The sequence below is a fragment of the Mirounga angustirostris genome, unplaced genomic scaffold, assembly GCF_029215605.1.
Source record: "Mirounga angustirostris isolate CCGP_5_RB_7025 unplaced genomic scaffold, mMirAng1.0.hap1 SCAF_13, whole genome shotgun sequence".
Taxonomy (NCBI): Eukaryota; Metazoa; Chordata; class Mammalia; order Carnivora; family Phocidae; genus Mirounga; species Mirounga angustirostris.
The window spans coordinates 44,899,014-44,918,730 of record NW_026991721.1 but is presented as its reverse complement, the minus strand read 5'-3'; the positions used below and the strand labels follow the sequence as shown (position 1 = coordinate 44,918,730).

At 35.7% G+C, this 19,717-nt stretch overlaps 1 protein-coding gene across 1 annotated transcript in view; it reads right to left on the bottom strand.

Annotated features, from left to right (window-relative positions):
• Positions 1-19,717, bottom strand: part of LOC129046364 (disks large 1 tumor suppressor protein-like) — a 562,187-nt gene that overhangs the window by 40,010 nt on the left and 502,460 nt on the right. The window contains exon 4 of the mRNA XM_064575848.1: positions 3,476-3,571. Within this exon, the coding sequence (XP_064431918.1) occupies positions 3,476-3,571 (96 nt within the window). The remainder of the gene's footprint in view (positions 1-3,475; positions 3,572-19,717) is intronic.

Sequence of the window (19,717 nt, the reverse complement as noted above, 5' to 3'; positions counted from 1 at the left end):
GTGGGCAACTAAAAGTGAGTAGAGAGCAATACAGACATTAACACGTTTCTGAATGATGTTAGAAAATCAGCGCACAGAGTTTTGGGGAGGGTCACCAACAAATGAGAAATGCATACAAGAAACCTAAAAAGTACGTCTGGTGCATTTCTTCTATCTTAATTGCCTTATAAATCCTTGAATCGCTTTCTAGGTCTTCCCTAAATTGACTGGTTTAAAGCATGTGACAGGAAAGATGTCGAGTGACTCTTCAGAGGGAAGTCCAGAGGTTTACTACTCATGGCAGTGGTTCTCAAATTGTAGCAAACCTAAGAATCAGTTGGCGGTCTCATTAAAACACAGATGTCTGGGTCCTACTCTTTGCATTTCTCTGATTCATTTGATCTGAAGTGGAGCCTAAGAATTAAGAGGATACTAATGCTTGTGGTTGGGGGACCACACTTTAAGAATCATGGGCCCAGGGTGCCTGGGTGGCTCAGTCGGTTAAGTATCTGCCTTCGGCTCTGGTCATGATCCCAGGGTCCTGGGATGGAGTTCTACATCAGGCTCCCTGCTGAGCAGGGAGTCTGCCTCTCCATCTCCCTCTGTCCTTTCCCCCCACTTGTGCTCTCTCTCTCTCTCAAATAAATAAATAAAATCTTTTTAAAAAAAAAAGAATCACTGGCCCATGAGCTGGGTTGTTGAAATTTTCTCAAATTAATATGGCTTAATGAAGATGTTCCTGTTTTTTGTTCTAGATACATGTCTATCACATAAGTCTAAATTTGTATGGGGCTCATTAGTTACTGCTGGCTAACATACTTTAATTGTATTATTAGTGGACTCTATTTATACAATATAATTTGTCTGCTATTGACTGCCACAGAATGATCAGACTTTAGATCTGGAAGAATCCTTAAAAATAATCTGATCTAACACCCTAATTATGAAGATGAAGAAACCAAAGTCCAGTGTAATATTTAATAGATCTAAATAATTGTGATTTCCAAATTGTGGTTTACTGTCAACATCCTTTGAAGAATTGTCTATGAACTAAATAGCTACAGTAACATCTTGTGTTCATACAATAATCATGACTATTCTTTTGTTTGTGATAGAATTAATTTTCTTCTTAAGATAATTAGGAATTTCTCACTGATGCTTATTTTAATTCAATCAGAACTTATTTTGAACAGCAACAAGTAGAAATCAAGGCAGGAGCCTCTTCTTGACCAAAGGGTTTCCAGCCAAAAAAATGGTATAAACTTAGTTATGTAATATAGATATGGACCCAAGGAAACCTTGAGAACTATTTGTAACGGAATCTATCACCTTAATAAAACAAATGTAAAACTTGAAATTTATTTCAATAGAATAAAAATCTACCATTTGCCAGGTAGGACTAAACATGTTCATACTTAGGATCTCATTAAAATCTCATAACTAACCTGTGAGGTTAAAAAACTAAAGCTTTTAGAATTTAAATTACATAGGCTAGAAATATATTTTACCATGATAAAAACACAAAAGTTTTCCTAGTATATTTGCCAGCACTTACTTAATTTAGCTGCTTGACAAGTTGGCACATCTGTATCTTACTAAGGCCTGATGACTCCATTTTCAGGAAGCAAGAATACAAATATCCTTTAGACAGCCAGGAAGTCTAAAAATTTGTTTTCTAAGTATTCATGAATCTAGTATGGACATTTACCCTCTCCCTCTAGCCTTTTGGAGAAAAATAGTGTCACTGCCAAATTAGATGACTTCCTTTTCTGGAAACACATTTAGGGTATTATAACAGTCTCAGATAGCTTGAATAACAGATTCTATGTTAAACAAAAACATGTTTCAGCAGAGGAGACAATGGTCTTTTATGGAGGTATTCTGTAAACTGTTCACTAGTTAAATTTGGCTCTAGGTTCCATAGTTTCTTTACAAAGGGAAGTACAATTCACCATACAACCTTTCTTATGTTAACTAAATTCCTCACAGTCATTGATGAGGGATAGAAGCAGAAAAATGTTCACCTTTAGCCCAGTAGGCTGACCTATACCCTGCATAGCTTTGATAAGGATCAAATAGGTACTGGCTGCTACATTCTTAAAGGATCTCATATCTGCCAGTACATTTCACCAATAGCTAATACTGAGCTGAATGATAAGCACCAGAGAAATCTTGTGAAAGTTGTTTTATAAGTAGAAATTTGAAGAAGACATTTATGATCTAATATTCCCTGCACATCCCATCTCTCTTGAGCACTAAGCATATAACCACCAGTTTCATATAGCAAAAGTACAGCTTTTTCTGCCCACGGGCCCTGTCTCCGTGCTACTTAAATAAACTTACCAAGTTGCTCTGTAAAATATCTGAAGAATTCTTTCTTGACCATTCTCTCCAGACAAGGCAATTAAGATAGAAGAAATCATAATGATGAAAATTCATAATTGAGACTGACTCAGAACCTTACCCAAATCCCAAGATCAAGTCAACATTAAGAGGCTCAACTAATTGGCAATGACAGAAAACAGCCCAGGTTATAAATGATAATAAACAGAAAAACTGTTCTTTATTGACATTTACCATTCAGTAGACATACCACCCCATATTTGAAAGAAACTTGAAGGCTTATAGAGCCATAATGAAGACTGCCTCTGCTTACTAACAGAAGATTCAGAAGAAAGACAAGAAGAAACATCACTGAAGGCATATTTCAAGAAGTCTCAATAAAGCCAATACTTATAATCTCCAAAAATACTTAAAATCTCCTTATCTGTGCTTTAAATATGTATTAGATATTCATAAAAATAATAATGATTTATTTTCTTGTTTTCGTGATTAAATTTGATGTCTTTATCAATAAAATGGAGAATGGAACCCCAGTTTATAACATTGGGCTATAATAAATAAGGATCAATTTGTGGCAAATGATCAGAAATAAATCTGAGGTTACTGATTAATAAAATATTTGTACTTGGAAATACACATACTTTCCTTGGATTCAAGTTCTTCTTGATTTCATTATCTAAAGCACTATGATCTCTTTAACATAACCCTATAGATGATTGATTGGGATTCCCTGTCTTGAATAAATACACATGACAACCACAAAAAGTATGATTAAAGTAGATTTCAGATTGCTTAAGGGAAGCTATTGCCAAAAAACTCTGATAGGACCTAAAAGCCACTACCAAAGAGTCGTGTGAGGGTTATTCTCCTGCCCTGAACCAGACAGGAGAAGAGAGGAGAAGTGAACTAGTTTACCAAATGGTTGTGTGATTATCAGCAACTTAAGAATATACACCAAAACACACAAAGAACACAAAATTCTCAAAATGAAAACACAACAACTGCTCAAAATGATATACAGTCAATGTCAACTCAGTAGCAGGAGAACCCACATGCTCTCCAGGCCAAAGCCAGAAATTAGTTTACACTTCACAGAGAACAAGACATATCTTGCCCAATAAACACAGAAAAAAGAAAACACTCTAACACTTACTCTTGTCTTTTTGTCAGTTTCATTTTCAAAACACTGATTGTCTTTATTTTGCTCAATACATGAAGCACTTTCCTTTGGTCCACAGCAGTCTGTAAGCTAAAAAAAAAAAAAAAAAGTTTAAAGAAGCAATACTTCCCTATTTGTTCTCTGCAATGTGAATTAAATGTTTTTTCAAACTTTTAACATGCACATTAAAATGTCTATGACCTGAATATTATTCAGTATTGCTTATGTCAGTTTTAGAATATTAATGCATTGTCTAACCCATTTTTATATTGCTCCCAAAGAGAAAACATAAATGGGACAGTTATTCAAAGGCAAGTTTTTATAAATTTCAGATCTTTTCACCAGGGACTGTTGAACTTGGATGATTCAAGCATAAAGTCATCAATCTGGTAAAAGCTGAACATGGTTAATAGGAAGATGAACATAGAAGGGTTAATTTCATCTTATGTAAATTCCCATACTTGCAGGAATCTCTACTCTATGGTACTGTGGTTGGAGCCCTTGAATAAGCAGAAGCACTGACTACTTTCGTTATGGACTATCTTTCAAGGATCTTTGTATAACTACAGCTTTGGATGATAAAAATGTTTACTTCCAGAGCAGAAGATAAGTTTGCTTACTGACCATTGTAAAAAATTTCCATTCCCTAGCCTGAGGGTTATTCTCCATTGCATGGGAATATATCACTTGGCCAACTTTGCATCGCCTTATAGGAACTGGGGCTTGAGAAACTGCTGTCTGGCTACTGCTACAGTGGTGAAGAGTAAAGTCCCTTGTCTTTGTCCTAGGAGTCTTCTGATATTCTGGCATTCATGAAACTGTGTCAGGGTTCTTAGATTACAAGTAGGGTAAGATCTTAGCCCCTTCACTGTTCTGGACAGTTGTGGTAACAAGGACAGAATGCTGACAGTCATAGTTTTCTGGAAGAGAAAGAATCAGAGACTTGCAGACTGATGAAAGGGATTTCTGGAATGTCTTTGGGAATTGGTAGCCAACATGTTAACGAAATTTATGTTCAACTGCTTAATAATGATCCTCCAGTTTAACGCCTGTCAATGGAGGAATTTACGAAGTGGTCCCAGGCCAAGTACTGGGAAATAAACCCAAAGACAGCTCCCAAATGGTGCCATGGTTTTTGCTGACTATCCCCTGATGGCAGGACATCCTCACCAATCTACCAATCACCCTCAAGTCCCAAACTTCATTCTGGATGAGCAGAAGTTCCCACTCTCTTTCAAACTATAGTTATAGAGCAATGTACCTGTGCTGATTGTGAAAGAGAGAAATATGCAATTATTATGAGCAGAAACCAAGATTTCTCTGATTCTAGTCTATTGTAGATACTCCTCTTCTCTGTTCCCATAGTTTACATCTGTCATTGTGATTAACATATTGCATTATAAATCACATGTTTATATATCTGTCTATCCCATTAGAGTTCTTTGGAGGACAAATTTATCAATTTCCAGGGATTAATAAATATTTGTTTAATAAATGAAAAAATAAAGATTAAATTAGATAAATTGATGAATGCTTAACTGAAGGAATAAAGAGGGAACAGGGCTCCAATCTGGCTAAGAGGAAAGTCAAGCTCAACTATCTGAGGATACCCAGGTAGCTTCTACATCAGAAATGTAGAGTCATTTACTTTTTGCTCAGTCTGGATTGGTGGATATGCTGCCATGTTCAGTATGAGGATGAATGCAAGCAGCAATTTTGGCAATGCAGGCTCAGTCAGCAGCTTGATCCCCATTGGTCTCATCAGGACCTTACTATGAGCATCTACATGAGTCATGAAGATACATACAGTTTGTGCCCTGGGGAAGCATATGTTTAATATGCCAGTCTTTAGATTGGGAGTATTGATGGCTTTGCTACTGCTATAGGACTTCAATTGGACGAAAAACAGTATTAATCCATATTCACTAAGCTGCAAGTCACCTACACACCCCTCAAAATCACAAGTAAATGTGACTTCTTATTGCACAGAGCTACTCTCACTCTCCATGATTCATGGTCTCTCCCTTCCCTGTAATACTAACCTCATATGCTTTAAGGAAAAAAGATGTTTAAGAATGAAGTTAAAGTTTCCCTGCTCCTAAGAGGGAATGAAGAACATACACACCCAACCAAATATACTGGAGAACTTCTGGGAGGGCAAGCACTCAAACTCTTACAGATCTGTTGCATACAGTCACCCAAATCACAATCTGCTAGATTCCAGGAGTTGGCAGAAGGAGGGGAAGAATTCAGCTTATTGGGTTTGGGCAGACTTTACCATGGAGCAGGAAAGCTAAATGACCTTGTGTATGGGGTTCTCTGGGCCAACTCAATGTAGCACTTGTGTGGTTTTCACTGCTGAATGTATAATTGGTACTAACATTACACTGTAAATTCTCAGAAAGTCCAGAAGGGATTCTCTTGATCAGGAAGAGCTATATGTAGAGAAATAGTAACAGAACACATAAATCATTCCTTCCAATTCTTTTCTCTATTTTCTCTTTGTAGTCCCACAAAAAAAGTGGAGAATCTTAGGAAGAAAAAAGGAAATCATCATCTTAAGGACTTAAAGGCAGCAGGGATAGTAACCCAAAATGCAATATCTTAGAACAACAGCCAAGCATGGCCAGCAAAAAAAGGCTAATAGGATCTGGACGCTCACAGACAATTATTGATTCTGCTGTTGATCCCATTGCCTCAACTATTCCAAACATGTAACTGTAATTAAATCCACTGCACCGACTGATGGCACTTGGTATGTTCCCTTTCCAACATCTTTTTTCTATCCCACTGGCACTCAAGGTCCAAGACCTTGAATTTTTATTCATATGGCAAGGCTTCTAATATGTTTACAGTACTTCCTCAATACCTAAATTCTTCTTCTATTTGTCATTAAGATTTAGTATGAGTGGCTTTACTTTCTGATGTTCAAATTGTTAACTAAGATGATGTCTTATTACTTGGCAAGTCAGAAGCCTCAGCTAGCAGGAGTGGATAAAAAACTGACAAAACTGAGGAGCTATCTGAGCAATTCCCTCCAGCAGTCAAGGAGATACTTCTGTCTTTTTAGCCTTAACAATCAAAAAAAGAAGCCCAGCACCTTATTAGACTCTGAATATTGGAGCCAGTATGATCTTACTTGGACATTTTACTTGGTCTGTATTATCAGCTAGGGCACGAATCAGCATCCTTAAAGTAAGGCCCAAACCGACTGCCTGTATTGGAAGCACTCAGCAAGCTGTGGCAGGCTCTTTGTCTTTGCAGCCTCACAACCTTAATGACACCACTGAGCTACAAGTCTTTGTGAGTGAGAGAGGTTGATTTGAACCTCTGGTAAAGAGAAGCACCCTCCACTCAAAGTCCCCTGAGGCAAAGCTGCTGGCTCAATGGAGTCCTGGATTCACAGGATTCACTAAATGCCTGGGCCTGCTTCGCTAATGGTTTCACTAAATTGAAGCCAGTGGTGTTCACTGGGATGCTGATGCTATTTGTGTTTAGTCCCAGGTATGCGGAACCAAAAATGGAAGTTCATCCACTTAGGCGGCAGAACTCAAGGTCATCCTTGTAGCTCTGGCCAGTGTGCTTCCTGTTATATTTTTACTGACTCTTGGGGTATTGTCAATGGCCTAAAAGTTTTGTCTGTCCTGTTAGAACACTACAGACTGGCAAATTAAACACACTCCTCCCTGGGGTCATGAACTATACAAATCAGGGCTGCCAATTGTAGATGCCCACTGTAAGGTCCTGATGAAACCATCTGGAATCAATCTGACTGAGCCTGCATTGCCACTATTGCTTCCTGGATCCATTGTCAGACCAAACATGGCAGCACATCCACCATTCCAGGTTGACCACAAAGTAAAGGACTTTATGTTTCTGATGCAGAAGACACCTGGGTATCCTCAGGTAGCTGAACTTGTCATTCTAAGTCAGATAAGATGCCTCCATCCAGGCATCCATATAGTCATTTAATCTTTTTTTTCCATCTACTAAACAATATACGTTAATCAATATATATTATTCTCTAAAAATGTATCTATCCCCTGCAAATTCAATATTTATTTGTTAATATTTATTAATTTATTAATTCCTGGAATATCAAAAACAATAAGATATATTATCTATCTTCCATGTATCTCTCCATCCTCCCATCTATCTAATGGGATAGACAATTCTAAAGACAATAAGTTATCTAGACAAGTAAGAGTATTCAGTCTAACAGTAAATAGTGTGGGCTTTGAAAGGCATTATGTTGAGAAAGAAAGAGCATGGGTTTTAGAATATGGAAGAAATGAGCTGAAATCCTTTTATCTCCACTTACTAGCTAGGTGTCATCTAAAATAGGAGATTATCTCATCCACTGCAGAATCTCCTTCCTCCTTATCAACCATCCCACAGCTGGGTTAGATGCTATGAATCTACAACTTTCCTACCTTATACCAGTTGGTGTTCCATATATACTTCCTGAATCTCAATGCCTTGACTGGTTTTCTATGCTTTCAAAGCTCCACCATTATTTCTTCTACTGGTAACTTCCCATCAATTTAGCTCTCATGGAAATAGTAATTTTATTCTATACTTCTATATTTCCTTCATTCTTTAAAAAAATAAAATAAAGACCCTTTATCACTTTTTTCCAAAACTAGTAATCTATCTCTGACCTTCTCCCCAGAATCAATATTCTTGAAAGATTTAACACGCTTAACATGCAGTTGAATAATTTAATGAAAAGTTACAATAAGTTATGTCCTGCTTTGAAGATACCGATACATACTTTATATGCATTATCTCATTTAGATTAAAAAGGAAAACCTTTGAAGTAAACACTATCATCCTTATTTCCTGGGTGAAAAACAGAGAACTCAGTTCTCTCTGAATGCAGAGTCTATGTATCTAACCACTATACTAAACTCCTGAACCACTTCCTTACCATTCACTTACCCTTGAACCTTTCCCCATCAGCATCACCTGGAGACTTCTTAGACAAATTCTTGGGTCTCACCCCAACCTGCTGAATCAGAAACAGTGGGGATAGGATCCTGCAATCGATATTTCTGTGTGAGTGTGACATATCCTAGTTGGAAAACCACTGATCTAGATGTCAAAATGTCAAATGATTCCAAGTGCTCAAAATAAAGTGAGCCAGCTGCAAGAAATATGTAAGAAGAGACGGATGGTCTTTGGCAAAATGGACAGCTCATTCCCTAATGGGTATAGTCTCGAGTCATTTCCAGATATTTTCCTTGTAGTGAGGAAACCCAGACCCAGTGTTGCCAGATGTTTAGAATTTTCAAGAGAACTTGGAAGTCTGACCTTCTATGTGAAATATTTTGATTTTTAAATGTTGACAACATTATGTATTTTGGGGGGACATCTGGGTGGCTCAGTTGGTTAAGTAGAGTCTGCCTTTGGGTCAGGTCATGATCCCAGGGTCTTGGGATCGAGTCCCACATCAGGGTCCTTGCTCAGCAGGGAGCCTGCTTCTCCCTCTGCCTGCCGCTCCCCCTGCTTGTGCTTGCTTTCTGTCTCTCTCTCCCTCTCTCTCTGACAAATAAATAAAGGCTTAAAAAATTATGTATTTTTAAAATACCACCTGAGCTAACACAGAATGGGCCAAACAAAATATAAACTTAGGCTGGAGTCTACATAAGGGAAACCAGTTTGTGACTTCTGCTTTAATCTCTGAACTCTGCCCTTTCTTCTGCCCTAAATACTACACAGTTAAAACTCAAGTACCTTCTAGTCCTCACTGTTTTCCACTTTCCTTGACTTTCTATACTTCTCATTGTCTTTCACTTTCTCTGGCATTTCATACTATTAACTACTTTCTCCTTTTTGTAATTCTTACCTCTATATTCAGAAACACATTTCTCTCCTAGTTGACACCCCATCTCTCTGATTGCCTCTTCATTTCATTTCCTTTTCCTCTTTTTATCCCCTGGACTCAACTGTTACTCCAAAACTCCTTTCTTCTACCTCTTCTCTCAATATTCACTCCCAAATGACTCTCAAATTTAGACTCCCAAATTCTAGAGGACCTTTTTCCCTAGTTGCTAGTCCTACATTTTCAATTGTTCGCTTGTATTTCCTTCAAAATCACATTTGTACCTCAAATCTGTTCAATATAAATGGAATCATTTTTGCAGCGCCTGGGTGGCTCAGTTGGTTAAGTGTCCAACTCTTAATTTCAGCTCAGGTCATGATCTCAGGGTGTGAGATCAAGCCCCACAGTGGGGCTCTGAGCTCAGTGAGGAGTCTGCTTAAGACTCTCTCTCCCTCTCCTTCTGCCCCTCCCCCCACCCCACTTGCTCGTGCTCATGTGCTCTCTCTCTCAAAAAATAAATATTTTTTTCTCTTCAGAACTCACTTTTACTCCTGGGTACCTCATTTCTGGTAATGCCACTACCCAGTTTTTAAAGGACTACTCATTTGCCTCCCCTCCTCTACAAAGCCTGTGTTTGATCCTCTGCCCTTCAGTTAGCTGGGCACCCTCCTTCTATGATACCCTCAGGATACTTCTCCTTTACATCTCTACTAATGATTAGTCCACCTCACTTCTTTTAATAAAAACCCACAGTATAAACAAAAGGAAAAATAAACTTAGCATTACCTATGATTTTTTCTTATCCATTCAAGTAGATTTTAAGCTCCTTGAAGGCAATGAGTGTATTACTACTATTTTTATATCCTTCGTGTGTCTGAACAAAATACATGTGCATAGATATGTATTAAATTTAATACACAGTGTTTACACAGGTGTACTCTGCATTACACAATATGTCCTGATAAATATTTACCAACTTCACTTTAAATGGATACACCTTTTATATATACCAGAAAAGTTTTTTTTTTTTTTAAGATTTTATTTATTTATTTGACAGAGAGAGAGAGAGATAGTGAGAGCAGGAACACAAGGAGGGGGAACGGGAGAGGGAGAAGCAGAGCTTCCCACCGAGCAGGGAGCCCGATGCAGGGCTCAATCCCAGGACCCTGAGACCATGACCTGAGCCAAAGGCAGACACTTAACCAACTGAGCCACCCAGGCACCCCAGAAAAGTTTTCTATTTAAAAGAATCTTATAGGGGCGCCTGGGTGGCTCTGTCAGTTAAGAGTTGGCCTTGGGTTCAGGTCATGATCCTGGGGCCCTGGGATCGAACCCTGCATTGGGCACCCTGCTCAGCAAGGAGTCTGCTTCTCCCTCTCCCTCTGACCCTCCCCTCTGCTTGTGCCCTCTCTCTCTCTCTCAAATGAATAAATAAAAAATCTTTTTAAAAAAGAATCTTATAGATTTTTTTGAACTCTTCTACAAAGTAAATGTACTCACCTGAATTAACTGTTTCATAGATTTGTTTGCATCTTTAACAACTTATACCACTCTTCTCAAACCTGAATTTTTTTGAAAATGTATGTTGGTACTGGTGAGTGCCATGCACAAAATCTATGTCCTTTCAAGAACAAACATTCTTATAAAGTCTGAAAAGTAAGTTAAACAAGTTCTGTGATGCTGAGTCACTAGGAAGCACTACCCTTTTGTCTAGGAAAAGAACTGTACAGATTAGCCTGAGGCATATCCCAGTGTGCTTTGGAGTAGTCCAGTCCTATTAATATTTTCTGGCCTTTATATTCATAGAGTACCTAGTTGTACTTCATTTTATTATATCCTTTTCAGATATAAGAAACATTGCAAACTACAGAAGTGTGAGGTTGATACTCTTTCATAGGAAATCATAGGAAACAACATAGGGCTGCTTTATAGAATACCTCAGCATTATAAATAACCAATGAATTTAAATTAAGTTTTTTTTAATTTAATTAAATTAATTAATTAATTAATTAATTTATTTATTTACTAAAGAGTGAGCGGGAGAGAAACAGGATGAGAGGGGAGAGGGTCAGAGGGAGAAGCAGGCTCCCCGCTGAGCCGGGAGCCCGATGTGGGACTCAATCCCAGGACCCCGGGATCATGACCCGAGCTGAAGGCAGTTGCTTAACCAACTGAGCCACCCAGGCACCCTAAATTAAGGTTGTTTTTTTTTTCTGAGAGAAAAGTAAACACCATTTTGATAGCCCTAAAGATAAAGGCCTAAGGGTTCTTGAAAAGCTGGACAGGAAGATAAAAGTAGGCACTACCTAAGTGCTCAAGAGAAGAGAGTACCAATTTTCAAGAAAGATTCTCAGACTATTTATTGATTCAACAAATAGTTCTTAAACTCTATTACACACAAGGCATTGAACTAGATGTTATAAGAAAAGCACAAATAAGATGTGGTCCATAAACCACAAAAAAAAATTAATGTAAAAAAGGAAATAAGATATATATAAAAGTGCCTATAAAATCAGGTAGAAAGCTTTGAGTGTCAAAAAAGAAGTAGACAAAAGTGCTCTGTAAATTCAAAAGAGGTTCAGTTCAATGAACATAAATAACACTTACTATTCCAGACCTTTAAGGAACCTAAAGTAAAGTAGGTGAGACAATTACATAAACTGATCATTTGAATTCAAGTTTGAAGTATTAGAAACATGAAAAGAATGCTGTGGAAATATTGAGACATGAGCAAAGTCATAGGACAAAAAGTCATAATGAAGTTGTTGGAGGACTAATACTGTGAAAACATGAGGCAGAAGTTGTGAAAAATAAAGCAGAAAAGGGAAACAAAAACCTTTAGGAAGGTCTCAGACATTAAGCTACATAATTTAGATGATCTCATGGGAAATAGTGAATCAAAGAAGGGTTGAGGAAAGATATGATGAGGAAAAAGTACTGGAATCAGAAAAGGGAGAAATATTTAAAAAGTAAAGATTACACCAACATATTGGCCTTATTTATTTTTTGTTTTACATTTTTCTCTTAATTTTAAAATGCATTTTCAAATAATTTCAGGCTTATAAAATGTTGCAGAAATAGGACAAAGGATACCACGTTCCTCACACACAGATTGCCAAAACGTTAATATTATAATAGCTATAGTACAATGACACAAAATCAAGAAAATAATGTTGACACAATATTATTATTTAATATATAGAGCTTAATCAAATTTTACCAATTATTCTGCTAATGTCATTAGGTTTTGGTTGAGGATCCAATCCAGAATCATTTATTACATTATTTTTTATGTATTTTTAATTTCCTTTAATCTGGAATAATTTCATTGTCTTCCTTTGTCTTTTAAGACCTTGATATTTTGAAGAGTACTAGACAGACATTTTTTCAAGTGTTCTTAATTTGGGTTCAGCAAATATTTACTTATGATTAAATTTAGGTCATACATATTTCACAAAATCACCACAAAAGTGACTATAGGTGCTTCTCAGTATGCCATTATCAGAAGGCACATGCTGTCAGTTTGTCCCACTGACTGGTAATGTTACCTCTGATCACTTGGTTAAGATGGTTCTGCCAGGTTTCTACACTGTAAAGTTATTATTTTCCATGAGTAAGTAACAAGAATCTTATAGAAGATACTCTGAATTTAGATACACCCTGTGTTTCACCCACTTCCACTCACTATTTTAGTATTCATCAATCACTGTTGCTTGAAACAATTATTACTATATTATTACTACTACTATGGAGGTTGTCAGTGGTGGCTTTCTAACTCCTTCTATACTTATCAGTTGGCATTTTCCTATAAGGTAGAACTTTCTCTTCTCTTGTCTCCTTCATTTGTTTATTCATTCATTCACATATTTTACCAGTCTAAACTCGTGGATTTTCATTTTAGTGTTTGTTTTATTATCTGTTACTATATTTATTTATTTTGTTGTTCAAATTTTCCCAAATTTGGCTATTGGGATCCTTCAAGTTAGCTGCTGTGTCTTTTTGAAATGCCCCATTAGGTTTTGAGCACTTTCTTACTTTCTGGCAGAGCAAGATATCCCAGACTTATCTTGTACTTTCTTTCCTTGCCCCAGCCTTGGAATCAGCCATTCCTCCAAGGAGATTTGGTTTTATTTGGAGGAGAATTGTAATGAGAAGCCTAAATCTAAGGCTTACCTGCATTCATTCTTACTGAATATCATTGCTTTTAGTCCCTCTCAACAGATAGAGCCACGAAATCATATATATGGTGTATATTATATATGTGTGTATATGTGTATATACACACACATACATATAGAAAAAGAGAGATAGAGAGACTTATTAAAGTTGCTTCTTTGATTTATCCATAATATATTTATTTACACAATCTTTGAAAACTCATAAGGCCGTTTTGAAATCACTAACTCTTAGCCCTATGAAAAACAAACTTAATTAATAGTTCATCTTTTTACCATTAACCTTAGTGATTATAGTCAAATACTGTTTTTCAAATAACACTAGGTTTTTTTCTCTCTCTCCTTCAAGGTGGTTACATCATTCATTTGTAATCAGGCTCATTTATTTGTTTGTGTTCCATTTTGTATTCCCTTCATTATTTTTTTTAAGATTTTACTTATTTGTTTGTTTGTTTATTTTAGAGAGAGTACAAGCAAAGTGAGCAGCAGAGGGGGAAAGAGTGGGCGGGGGGGGAAAGAATCTCAAGCAGACTCATGCTAAGTGTGGAGCCCATGTGAGGCTGGACCCCACAACCCCGAAATCATGATCCCAGCCAAAACCAAGAGTTGGTCACCCAACCAACTGAGCCAACCTGGCACCCCCCCTTCATTATTTATATTTTAAATATGAAACAATGTAGTTCTAAAATCCAGAACTATGCAAAAGTATATTCAAAGAGTGCTGTCCTCCTACTCATTTTATTCTAGTGTAATCATCCTCCATAAATACCCAATATCATTAATGAATGATTTATCCTTCCTATTGTGATTCTTGCACAAATGAGGAAATACATGTATATGTTTTTATTTCTCCTTCTTTCTTACATGAAAGATAGCATATTAAGGATGTTCTTCAGCACTTTGCTTTTCATTTTAAAAGTATATTCTGGAAATGATTCTATATTGGTTCATAGAAATATCTCTCACTTTTTGCACACCTGCATAGTAGTCAGCCAAACTTGTTTACAATGACAAAGACTACTGATTCTAACCATAGAGAGTACCTGGTACTTGATAAGACCAACTGCCATAAATAATTCTAAAACTGGGCAAAAGATATGAAATAACACTTCAGATTTTGGACAACAGGCAATGGAGGATTGTGATTCCCTGAGAAAACAGAAACATTATGAGATGAGCCACACGATTTCTCTGACTTTTTGCCTGGAGGTACTTTCTGATCTGAGAAAATAGAAGAGGCCAAATAAAGACAGACCTCTCTGAGCTGAAGAGGTTGAGGTAAGAATTCAGAGCTGCTGAAGGAGCTGAAATTTACAGAGTAGAGTATCAGAAAGGAGATATCTCAGAAGACGTTATTCCAAGAAACCTGCATAGGGTTTCTCTTAAGTCTTTAGTTTAGTAAAATGTTTTTCATGCAGACAAAAAGATTCTGTAATGCCTGGCATTAAACAGGTACTAGGAAACCATAAGCTGAGTAAAGATTACAGAAGCTGCACAGTACTAAAAGATATGTCATCTGAGTAGCCAAAGGGGAGAGAAAATGCTCAACATTCCAGGAATTCAAATTGAGAAAAAACATGCCTTATGAAGAGCACTACTCTATACTTAGAATAATGGCTACTCTAGAACTGCTATAACAAAGTTTTAAAAATAAGCCTTGAAAGGACTATATTCATCTGTCAGTGAAATTAACGACCTGCCAGAACAAAATTCAATGCTGTTTAAAGGACAACAAAATCCAAATTCTCAAAATGAAGAATCCATAGTATTCCGCACTCAATCAAAATTTACTAGTCATGCAAAGAAGCAGAGAAATGTGACCTATCACCAAGGGGGAACAGCCAAATCAATGCAAACAGTTGTAAACATGTCAAAAACACTAGAATTAATTAATGAATATTTTAAAAGTTATTACAAATATGTTTAAGAATTTAAAATAAAAGTAGAACATAATGAGTGAACAGATGGGAGAATATAAATAGAGAAAGGGACAGCATAAAGAAGAACCAAACAGAAATTCAAGACCTAAAAAATTCAATTTACAATATAAAAAAGGTTGCTGAATATGCTTAATAGGAGATTGGATACTACAGAAGAATTTATAGTAGTGAATTTGAAGTGATGGGGCAATAAAAATTACCAACAGAGAGAAACTAAAATATAGACATTTAAAAAGACCTGCAGGAAAATATGTCATGGGATGATAAATGTGTAATTGAAGTTCTAGAAAAAGAATAAAGAAAGATTGGGTAGAAAAATATTTAAAGAAATAGTTGACTATACTTTTTTCATATAAGATAAAAAAAAGTATGAATTCAGAGATCCAAGAATCTCAACAAACCCCACACAGAACAAAACACAATGAAAGATGGGGCGCCTGGGTGGCTCAGTTGGTTAAGCGACTGCCTTCGGCTCAGGTCATGATCCTGGAGTCCCAGGATTGAGTCCCGCATCAGGCTCCCTGCTGGGCAGGGAGTCTGCTTCTCCCTCTGACCCTCCTCCCTCTCATGCTCTCTGTCTCTCATTCTCTGTCTCTCAAATAAATAAATAAAATCTTAAAAAAAAAAAAAACATAGTGAAAGCTATACTCCAGGCACATCACACTCAAATTAGTGGAAACAAAGATGAACAACAACAATAAAAAATCTTAAAAGCAGTCAGTAAAACAGACACTGTACATACTTGGGAAAAATAATAACAATGATTGATGACTTCTTAATTTCAAACACAATAGAAAGATATCTTTAAAGAATTGAAAGGAAAAAAAAAAAAAACCTTACATTCTGCAATTCAATATCCAGGAAAATATTTTTGTCAGAATAAAGGCATTTTTTTCATAAGAAAATCAGACAGAACTCATTGCCAAAAGCCTTAACTACAAGAAATATTAGAAGTTCTTAATGCTGAAGAAAGATGATACAAAATGCCTCCTCAGATCTACGCTAGTGAATGAAGAGTGCAGAAATATTAAATATGTAAAGAAGTAATTTTTTTCATGTCTTAATTTCTACAACATTGTATTTTGGGATTAATATTATTGTAGAAGTAAAATAAAACAATGGCACAAAGAATAGGCAAAAGTAAGTAAAAGTATACTGCTGTAACATTCTTACATTATATGTGAAGTGGCAAAATATTAACTCATAGTCATCTATGTGATAAATTAAGGATGTATATTGTAATACTTAGGAAAACCACTAAAATACAAAGCTGATAAAGGTGATAAAATGGAATTCTAATAAATATTAACTTAATCTAAAAGAAGGCAAGAAAAGAAAAGAAGAAAAGAAAAGAAATCATCATTATCAATAATAACAAAGATGGAACACATAGAAAACTAAGTTAGCCTTACTACAGAAGTTCAAATCTTACTCTACCAATGACGAAAATAAAGAAAAAAGGGAGAACCGGGAGATGACAAAAGAGAGAGAAAAATGTTAACAAATGAGAACTAATCTAAGACACAAAATCCAATGATTTCCTCATTTGGATTTGTGAACTTGTCAATTCAAATAATTTATACTGATGAACTACTTTGTGCCAAGCATAGGGGAATCAATGTTCAATAAACAGAGCCACTGCCCTTAAGCTGCAGACTGCCAACTTGAGAAGACAGACACTAAGCAACTGGCTACAGAACTTTCTGATAAAAGCTGTGAATAATTCTGCTTGGAGAAGAGGACAATGCCAAAAGAATAACAAAATGTTATTAAAGCATGCCTAGAAAATTTAATTAATGATCAAAAGGATACTCTTTACTTACCAATTTCCAAAAAAATAAATCAAGTAGTGTTAGCAAAGGTTTGGTACTGTTTTTCATAGTAGGCTTGAATATAAATTGGTACAATAATTCTGGAGAAATATGAGAATGGGAAATATCTTTCAAAGGTCTTGAAAATCCAGTTACTCATTTACCTAGTAACTTCACTTATAGAAATATATCCTAAAGGAAAAAATGAGAGATGCATATAAAATGTTTGTACAAGAATGTTCATTAAAATTTTGTTAATCATAATGAAATCACCTATATATCCTAAATTAGGGAAAGACATAATAAATAGTGTTATGTTTATGTTTCTTGTCAAGATGACCCAGTGAATTTATATTTATATCACATTCCTTCTATTCTAAGTAGGCCACAATGAGAGTTGTGGTTTCAACTATACAAAAGGTATAGTTGAAATCTAAACCAATATAAACATCTCTATGGATCAGAAATAAAAATTCAGTGCTGTAGAAAGAGGATCTACAAACATTACCTCATAACCAGGAATTGAGTCAACCTGCATGCTGGCTCCATAACTAGGTTTGTGAAAGCTGCTATATTACAATGGAGACAGAGAAATAAAACTGTTATAACACCTGATTATGGACTGGAACCCAAGAGGCCAAATGGGGGGCAAACACAAAATTCCATTCAGAAATTACTTTCCATAAAAAAGGTATAGAAAACAAAAATGTGCCTCCCACTCAAAATGAGCCTTCAGAAGCGTAAAAGCATACTGATAATGTGATATGTTTTATATATAAAAAGGGAAAAATAAAAAAATTATACATACTTATGCTTATTTGTTGACAGAAACACAGGAATGATACACCAAAAACTAATGAGTTGGTCACTTACCAGAAGGATTGAGAAAGGATGTAGAAGCAAGGTAGACAAGATAAAGGATGTGAATAAAAATGAATATATTGTTTTATATAGTTTTAACTTTAGAACTATAATAGGTGTTGTGTAATAAAAAGTACAAAAGAGGGGCTGGAATTCAAAGAGGGAAAAGAAAAGATCCAAAATGAATATACAGAGAAACAAATAAACCTAGCTGCTTTTCAAATTAGTAATAAAACCCATGAAAAGAGGGAAAAAACTAACCCAAGTAAGTCTTGGACAAAGTATTCTGACTATATTTCCATATAGCATGAAGCTAAAGAAAAATAAATAACTACAAACAATGAAATATATTTAGTAGGTTTACTTGATAGTAAGTATTAGCAATTCAAAACTCTCTAATGTGTATTCTAAGACTGAAAGAATAAGTAAATATATTGCTATTGATGGAAGCCATGTTTCTCACTATCAGAGAAGGGTGTTATAAATATGCAAAAGAATAATGAATAAATACTTTAGTATTAGGTTAGAATGAAGGTATCTATCTCTATGAACTCAAAGTTTTTAAAAGATGGTAAATATACAAAGAGATAGATGGATAGAAATAAAAATAAATATGGGTATATTTTTCCTAGTTCTGTCATATATTTCCTGATTCTATCTCTGAGAGGTACTAGAAAAGCGATAAAACCCCACTAAGAATGAACACAACTAATACTCAGATTTTGGCTTCTTAATACCATTCTCATCAAGTAGAACCAGGGATCTCTGTTGGGGCAGAGAATACAAGATGAGCCTGGGAGATCTTGATCTGCCAGAAAATAAGAAAGTGCTCAAAACTTAATGGGAATATTTCAAAAGGACACAGAGGCCAACTTGGGAATTCCAATGGCCAAATTTAGGACAGTTTGAACAACAAATAAAGATAGTAACAAATTATAACCCAGAATACAATGAATATCCATAAATTTATACGGTAAAAGGAAATGAATAAACAAATAAACAAATGAAAGATAAGGGAAAGCACTTCCTTATATGCAAATGCCAATTAATAAGTGTAGAAGAAATGAAGGAATTAGAAAACCACTAATTGTCAGTCTCCTTAGTAATAATTGTTTCAAGCAAGAATAATAAATGCATTCTAAAAGTAGTGAGTGGAAATAAGTGAAACACAGTATATTGTTCTGAACTCAAAGTATCTCCCACAGATTCTTATTACTCAGGAAAAATAGTAGCTCCTGAAAACTATCTTAATCAAGTAAATGAAATTAACATTATCAATGTTTGAACAAAGAGATATTCTAGATTCTTTTGGAGATCATGTATTAAGAATAATATATCCCTTTTGTAGGTCTTCTACCAAAAATACATAAAATGATTTTAACTATAAGGAAACACCAGAAAAACCCCAATTGATGAAAATAAATGTCTGTATTCTTGAAAAAAAAAAAAAAAAGTCAAAGTCTTGGAAAAAAAGCGGGGGGGGGGGGGGACTGAAGTATATTCCACATTAAAGGATACTGAAAAGGCATGAGAACTAAATGCAATGTGTGATCCTAGATTGGAGACTTAACCAGAAAAATTATTTTCTCCACTGTGAATTGTGTAAGACTGTTGAATCACAGACC